Here is an 8,434-nt window from a genome sequence, read left to right on the forward strand (position 1 = left end):
GCTGATCAGGTCCGCTCTGTGAAGCAAATTGTTGACGAAAAAGCCGGTACCGTAATGACGAAATGTGTATCGCAAGAAAATGACAAGATCATTTAAGACGTGGAATTCGAGGTAAATACCTTTCTTTTTTTTTGGCGCGGCCCTCTTTGCAAAATACTTAATTTCGTTGGGTGGCTGAGCAGTTCGGTGCATGGAGGTTTGTTGGCCAAATTATAAGGATTTCTTTACGTGTTACGCTTTACGTGTTTCGTTACGTGATCACCGGAAGCGCACCCTACAGGGTCAGTTTTTCGTTGCCCCGACCCGGAAAATCGGCGGTTCGCAAGGCTGCAATCCTGGCAAGCATTGCTTGACGCGTGCTGCGGACAAGCCGCCTTTAGCCTTACACGGTGGCCCATACTATCCTGCTCGTGTCTGCGCACATACTCACGCGATGGAGCACAGAATACGGATGGTTGCCGCTATTGATACACTGCTGTCAAGTTCGTCTGATAGCGAAGATGACATGATAATTGACTTGATACGGCCCAAACACGGCGGTGAACGACCGAAAATTCGTTGATCGGGTCGTCAGGCGCCTCGTCGATACCGGAGTGAGCGTCTGTTATGGCCTTTGACATGTGAAATGTGTGATTTATTGGTGGTTCCGAAAGAATTTTCGGGTGAGCAGGAGCGTGTGACCGGTGCTGTGGTTTACAATCAAATGCCCGCGCCAGAAGAAAGGCACCCAAAAGGCGGCGCTGCATGCACGGGGTGCAGCTTGTCCTCGATGTTGACCCTCGCCGGTGCGCCACCGTCGCGGTGCGCAGGGAACCGCGCTGGTTTCGGGGCGCACCTGGTGCGAGGTGAGTCGCGGAATTCCAGCCATGACTCACAGCGAGCGGCAACACCTCTTTTGTGTGCCCGTGAGCACGACGGCGCGTGCTCACAACGAAAGAGAGAGTGCCAGCGGTGCGAGCAGCAGCAGCTCCGATGACCGCCAGGGGAGAGCTGACTCACAGCAAGCGGCCGCAGCACTTTTGTGCGCCCGCGAGCATTGCGGCGCGTGCTGACATGAAGTGCCAGCGGTGCGAGCAGCACGTGTAGCAGTCGAGACGTTGCTGACAATGCGCTCCGTCAGGGGACCGCCAGGGCAGAGGCGGCACTGGTTGTGTCAACTGTACGCAGGAGAACTTCCCGAATCACGCGAGCTTCAGAAGACTGCTGAAGCTGAAGGGGATGCAAAATCTATCAGCTTTTCTCCTTATGTACTACCTCATCATATAGATTCTAGTGTGTACATAGCCGGTGTACACTAATTTAGAGCTCATTTGATTTCGGGGCTCCTGCGTAAATTTGTATCTTTTTGCCTCGGACAGTAAATTAAAGATGGTAAAGACAAAATATGTCGCATTTAGCAAGTATTGCAGTTTTTGTTTCATGTACTGAGCAAAACAAGGCTGTTTAAAAACAATCTACGTTCAGAATTTTTTGGTCTTAACCCTTTGAAGCCGTTTCCACCGGTTCGACGATACTTGAACCGGAACGGAATGTCGCTCCGGAGCCGAACCCGGAACTGAACCCGAAGGGCGTGAACCCAACCCAACCCGAAAAAATTCCGGTTGGACACCCTGTAAATTCCATCCATCTTAACAGGGAATGCTTTTGACGATAGCCAAAACATTAATAGAAAAAAAATACAAGGCTGCTGTCGGCTGCTCTGCAGATATATATTGATTGTCATAGTGAAATGTAACCTGATATGAAAAAACCGTTCATAAACGGCTCTCCGCACAAAGATGGTTTTGTCCAGAATTGTTGCGTATGTATGCGTTGTACGTAGTACTTACTAACCGACTCCACACTGCTGTCGCAAACGTCTAAACGATGAAGTCGACTGGCAGCGCCTGTTTTGTCGTTTTTCGCCCACTCATCGAATGCTCGACGATAGTGAATGCGTACCATGCCAGCGATGTCAGCAAAAGATCGGCCAGCAGAGGCCGCGATTTGCCTGCGACAAAGTTAGCGGAGCTGAATGCGGCTACAAAGAACGAACGGCCCGTCTGTCAGATTAATTCCTCGTTCTGTGGCGAGCCGTTTGGTGCTGTGGACGATTGGTTGCAATTGCTTAGGGTTCTGTGCTATGCACTGACGCTCCCCATTTGTTTATGAAGCCACACGATCTTAAATAACCAAATACCATGCTTCCGCGCTGAAACTGTTCTGCCGCGTTACGTAAAGGAAATAGCAGTGATTGCTCCCTTTGCGTGCAAAGTAAATTTTACTTGTACATGCATGAAGCATCCATTAATATATTTATTTTGTAAAACATCAAAAAACTCCTACCGTCGGATCATGCATGATCCAGATTTTTTATTTTTTTTTTTTGCCTGCTATATACCACGGCCGTTATTGCATTCCTCCAATTAATGCGGTCACCATTGCCGGGATAGTGGCTAAAAAAATTATTCAGATAATGCACGAAACTAGCGCTTCGATCGAGTAACCTAAAAATATATTGCTCTATACTGTTACGGGACGGCGGGCCCGCGCAGAGAAAGGCACAGAGACTCAGACACAGGAGACTCAGACATAACCGGCGCGGCGATTCCCCTTTGTTCTCTGCTTCACGCGCTAGCGCCGCGCGCTCTCCCCTCGCGCTCGCGCCGCGCCTCTTCTTTATTTGTATACCGCAACGCGCTCTTGGTTGCGAAGGTCGTATGCCGTTACATCTTTCCACCGGGGGGGGGGGGGGGGGGGGGGGGGGGGGAAGAGGTGGAAGATAAGAGTCTCTTCCGGTCTCCAAGATAAGAGGGGGAAGACACCGCTGGTGTCCCCTAGCGCGTGCTTCGCTTTGCAGGCGGCATCGAACTCGTCCCGATGAGCCCGGGCTGAGGTTCTTTTCACCGGCGCAGCTTGGTGCGCAGGAGGCATCGTCACGTCGTGATGACAGTGTCGTCTGACACGAGACGGTCCCGGTAGATCCCGGGGCTGCTTGTAGGCGACTCCTCGCCGTACGAAAAGTGCGAGGGCTTCTCGCACCGCGGGACTTGGGATTGCGTTCACGGAGCAGCGCTCCACTTAAGGGGCGGCATTCAGGAAGGGAGGCCTGGTGCTGGTACGGGAGGGCGGCACTAGGGAGGACGTGGGAGCCAAGTCGGGATCACGGTGGGTGCCGGAGACATAGCTCTTCATGTTGGAGACATGTTCCGGAAAAATGTGGTGTACACCGCGTGGTCGAAGCTCGGGGAGGTCTTCTAGACGGTACGTAACGGGGCCGAGCCGTGCAACTACACGGTAAGGGCCGCGGAATCGGGGCAAGAGCTTCGCGGCACGGCCAGTCGCGCGGATGGTGCGGCGAACGAGGACCAAGTCACCGGACCGAAAGGAGGGAGGTGGTGGTGCTGCAGCATTGGCCACTTGCGCACGCGCATGGGCCGTGAGAAGGTTGCGCTGAGCGTCGAGGCGGGCGGAACGAAGTCGTTGGGCGCAGTCAGTCGGTGACGCAGTAGGATGGCGAAGGCTCAACTGCGCGTCGAGAGGGATGGAGGGCGTTCTGCCATAGACGACTGAGAAAGGCGTGACATGCGTTGTTTCTTGAGCCGCAGTGTTGAGTGCAAAAGCTGCAGTAGAAACAAAACGATCCCAGTTTGTGTGGGACGGAGCGACGTAGGAGGCGAGTATATCCGTAAGGGTGCGGTTGACACGCTCCACGAGGCCATTGCACTGGGGATGATTGACGGATGTAGTGGAATGCGCAATGCCGAAGGAGCGGAGGGCACGCTCAAATTCTTGGGACATAAAGCAGCTCCCGCGGTCCGTGATGAGGCGGTGTGGCACACCATGCCGAAGAACAAGATGTTGTTCCACAAACAAGACGGCATGAGCGGACGACGTGTCGGGAACGGGCAGTGCTTCGACCCACTTGGAGAAGTAGTCGACCGCAACCAGAATATACCGGTTGCCGGCGCGTGTCTTCGTTAACACTTCTTCTTGGGCGAGTTGGTGCATACTTGAATTGAAGAAAATAGCGCCAGAGCATGCAGACCACGAAAAGACAAGGACGAGACACAAAGCGCTTTGTGTCTCGTCCTTGTCTTTTCGTGGTCTGCATGCTCTGGCGCTATTTTCTTCAATTCAAGCGTGTCTTCGGGAACGGGCCCAAATGATCCAGTCCAACCAGTTCGAAAGGTGAACTCGGCGGCGAAAACGCCTGCGTGGGTGGCTTGGTTACTCGTGTGGATGACTTCCTGAACTGGCACGTCTGGCAGGACGCCACGTGTTCCTTGACGTCTCTGGACATATTAGGCCACCAAAAGCGCTCCGTCACTCGTGCGTAGGTTTTGCTGCGACCAAGGTGACCAGCCGTGGGAGCGTCGTGTAGGCCGCGCAAGATTTGCGACCGCAGTGTTGCCGGCACAACTGGCAACCACACGGGTGGTCGACCACGGGACCACTTCACATGACACAAGAGGTTATCCTTCATTTGATAGACCCGGCGCAGTTTGCGGAGACCTGCGCCGACGGCGGTGCCAAGGGAGTGGATTATGGCAGCAACGTCGGGATCTTGCGCTTGCGCAGTCCTGAGGTCCGTCAAAGCTGTCACGGAGCAAGGCTGGCGAGAAAGGAAATCGGCATCCTGATGTGCAGAGCCGCGCCGATGCACTATGGTGAAATCATACTCTTGAAGTTGCAGGGACCAGCGTGCAATCTTGGCATTTAAGTGTTTGGCAGACTGCAGCCAAGTCAGAGCGCTATTGTCCGTGACGATGGTAAAGTGACGGCCGTACAAGTAGGGACGGAACTTCTCGACGGCCCAGACAACGGCGAGGCACTCGAGTTCTGAAGAGTGGCGGCGGCGCTCAACGTCGGAAAGCTGGCGGCTGGCATAAGCTAGGACTTTATGGTCACCAGACTCGTCTTCCTGCAGAAGGACAGCGCCGAGCCCATCTTGGCTGGCATCCGTGTGGAGGACGATGGGGGCCGATTCGTTGTAATGGGCCAACGTAGGAGGCTCGAGGAGCGCGTGCTTGACGTCAAGGAACGCGAGCTGTTGGGCCGGTGTCCAACTCCACGCTGCATTCTTCTTCAGTAGGGCGGTCAACGGAGCGCTTCGCATGGGAAAGTTGGGTATAAAACGACGGAAGTATGAAGCAAATCCGGGGAAACTTTTGAGCTCCTTGGCAGTGGTGGGAGCTTCGTAAGCCGTAAGCGCTTTTAGCTTCTCCGGGTCGGGACGGATGCCATGCCGGCTCACAACGTGACCCAAGTACGTGACCTCTGCGAAACCGAAGAAACATTTCTTTGGTTTTAAGCGAAGCCCAGCAGAGGTAAGGGCTTCGAGGACGAGTTTGAGTCGCCTTTGGTGTTCATCAAACGTGTCCGCATAGACAATGACGTCATCCAGGTAGACCAGCGCCATAGTCCACTTCATATGGCCTAAGACGCGGTCCATGAGGCGCTGAAAGGTGGCTGGAGCATTTGAGAGACCGAACGGCATACGGTTGAATTGGTAGAGGCCGTCGGGAGTCACGAATGCTGTCTTTTCCACATCATCGGGGTGAACAGGCACCTGCCAGTAGCCCGAGAGCAGATCTAGGGTGGAAAAATAACGGGCCCCCTTCAGGCGGTCAAGTGCATCGTCGAGGCGGGGCAGCGGGTACACGTCGAGACGAGTGATAGCGTTCAACTTGCGGTAATCTACGCAGAAGCGGAGTGTTCCATCCTTCTTGCGCACAAGGACGACAGGGGAGGACCAAGGGCTACAAGAAGGGGCGATGATTCCCTGGTCAAGCATGTCGCATACGTGCTGCTGAATGACTCTCCGTTCAGCTGGCGCGACACGGCGAGGTTGGTGATGAATAGGCCCACGGTTTTCGGTGTTTATCCGGTGTTGGGCCCAGGAAGTGCACCCGAGTTCACTGGCACTTAGAGCAAGGCAACTGCGATGCTCGAGCAGCAAGGTCTTCAGAGAGGCGAGCTCCGCGCAGGTCAGGGTGGGCCCAGAGTTAAATGCGTCCCATGATAGGACCGCCGGCGCTGGAGTGTGGTGAGATGGTTTTTCATGCTGCAAAGACGCAACCGGTGATGCTGAGTCCAAGACCCCGAGAAGATCCGGCGCCTGCTGGCACGGCACCGGGAGTTCCAGCGCGCCCTGGGGGCCAAGCAGCCAGCGTACGATGCCTGCTTGCGCCAGGGGCGGCTCCTGCGTGAGCGATGCCCCAAGCCGGACCAGCCGGTGCTGCAGCGCATGAGCGACGAGCTCAAGGCCAAGTGGAACGCCCTGTGCAACAAGTCGGTGGACAGGCAGCGGAAGTTGGAGGAAGCGTTGCTCTTCTCGGGCCAGTTCAAGGATGCAGTGCAGGCACTCATCGACTGGCTGGACCGCGCCCTGACCTCCCTGCAGGCAGACCAGCTGCTGCACGGAGACCTCGACACGGTCAACAACCTCGTCGAACAGCACAGGAGCTTCCAAACGGAGCTGAAGAGCCGCTCGGCCAACCTGGAGTCAGTGCAGCGCACGGCCAGCGAGCTGCTCAAGACGGCCAGTGCCGACGATGCGGCCAGCATCCGCACCCAGATGTCCGCACTCGAGTCCAAGTGGGAGTCCGTCTCTAAGCTCTCGGACAGCAAGCAGCGCAAGCTCGAAGAGGCCCTCCGCCAGGCAGAGCAGCTGCACAAGGCAGTGCACATGCTGCTGGAGTGGCTGTCGGACGCAGAGATGAAGCTGCGATTTGCGGGTCCGCTGCCCGAGGACGAAGCCACCACACGGCAGCAGATGGAGGAGCACCAGCAGTTCATGCGCGAGATGGAGCAGCAGGAGCACAACAAGGAAAGCACGATAGCACTGGCCCAGGAGATCCTGTCCCGGTGCCACCCGGATGCCGTGGCGGTGATCAGGCACTGGGTGACCATAATCCAGTCGCGCTGGGAGGAGGTGTCCCTGTGGGCGCGCCAGCGGGAGCAGAAGCTGGCCGAACACCTGCGCTCTCTGCGTGACGTGCTCGAGCTGCTCGAGGAGCTGCTGCGCTGGCTGCTGGCAGCTGAGGCCAGCCTCATGACCCTGGAGGCCCAACCACTGCCGGACGAAGTGCCCGCTACAGAGCGCCTGCTCGAAGACCACCGGCGGTTCATGGATGACATGTCCCAGCGGCAGGCCGATGTGGACCGCATCTCCAAGGCGTTTGCCAGCAAGCGTCAGCCGCCTGCTGGCTCAGCTGCGGCTGGCACCAAGGACCGCCCATCACAGCAACGCCACGACCGACGCACGCCCCACGCAGCTTCTCAGAGTACGCCCCGGACATCCACACCCACGCGTGGGCACGCTGCCGCAGAGCCAGAGATCCGCCACCCCCGTGCGCGGGAGCTACTGGACAAGTGGCAGCATGTCTGGCTATTGGCCATGGAGCGCCAGCGCCGACTGCTGGAACACCTCAAGTACCTGCAGGAGTTGGAGAGCATCAAGAACTTCGACTTTGATGAGTGGCGCAGGAGGTTCCTGGGCTGGATGAACAACAAGAAGTCTCGTGTGATGGACCTGTTCCGCAAGATCGACAAAGACAATGACGGGAAAGTGACCAAGGAGGATTTCATTGATGGCATCCTCAAGTCGAAATTCCCGACAAGCAGACTCGAGATGGAAAGGGTGGCCGACATTTTTGACCGAAATGGTGATGGCTACATTGACCACAAGGAGTACATAGACACCCTTCGTCCTGATCGAGATTGCTTGGTTCATGGTGCGAAGCAGAACAAGCCCCTCACGGAGGCCGAGAAGATCCAGGACGAAGTTCAACGGCAAGTGGCCAAGTGCACCTGCGTCCACCGCTTCAAGGTGTTCCAAGTGGGCGAGGGCAAATACCGGTTTGGCGAATCTCAGAAGCTGCGCCTGGTGCGCATCTTGCGTAGCACGGTCATGGTGCGTGTGGGCGGCGGCTGGGTTGCCCTCGACGAGTTCCTCGTCAAAAACGATCCCTGCCGAGCCAAGGGGCGCACCAACCTGGAGCTGCGCGAGCAGTTCATTCTGGCCGAAGGCGTCAGCCAGTCCATGACGCCCTTCAAGCCCAAGGCCTTCTCGCGGGCGGGACCCATCACCAAGGTGCGAGAAAAGACGGAGCGCAGCGTCCCCCTGAGCCAGCAGCAGCAGCAGCGCATTGTCGGCGACGACGAGCTCAGTGACGGCTCTGGTCAGCTGCTAGTGACCCGCCTTGCAACACCTAGAAGCCGGCCATCAAGCCGGCCCTCAAGCCGACCTTCAAGCCGGCCGCCAAGCCGTGCCAACAGCGACCTGTCTGCGGACAGCATTGACGGTTACCACAGCCAGGGAAGAACGCCTTCGGCGACACGCCAACGCACACCCAGCGGATCCTCTCAGACCAAGATCCCGACACCACGACGGCCAGCATCGAGCACCAAGGATGGCGAAGTCAAGCAACAGCGCGAGCGATGGAAGTGA

The 8,434-nt window shown here is 56.7% G+C and overlaps 1 protein-coding gene across 1 annotated transcript; it reads left to right on the forward strand.

Moving 5' to 3' along the window:
• The first annotated feature begins 972 nt into the window (after positions 1-972).
• LOC149345095 (microtubule-actin cross-linking factor 1, isoforms 6/7-like) lies at positions 973-8,434 on the forward strand. The gene is made up of 2 exons (XM_089547363.1): positions 973-1,021; positions 6,075-8,434. Exons 1-2 carry the CDS (start codon positions 973-975, stop codon positions 8,432-8,434), a joined length of 2,409 nt encoding a protein of 802 aa, XP_089403489.1.

This window comes from Amblyomma mixtum, chromosome 5, assembly GCF_055824585.1.
Source record: "Amblyomma mixtum isolate Tamu chromosome 5, ASM5582458v1, whole genome shotgun sequence".
NCBI classification, from domain to species: Eukaryota; Metazoa; Arthropoda; class Arachnida; order Ixodida; family Ixodidae; genus Amblyomma; species Amblyomma mixtum.

Excerpts from the sequence above, each read along its gene's own strand:
- LOC149345095 (XM_089547363.1), top strand. The coding sequence starts at position 973 with ATGACCGCCAGGGGAGAGCTGACTCACAGCAAGCGGCCGCAGCACTTT. Across the intron at positions 1,022-6,074 it reads CAAGCGGCCGCAGCACTTTT|TCCAAGACCCCGAGAAGATC; the intron begins GTGCGCCCGCGA and ends GGTGATGCTGAG.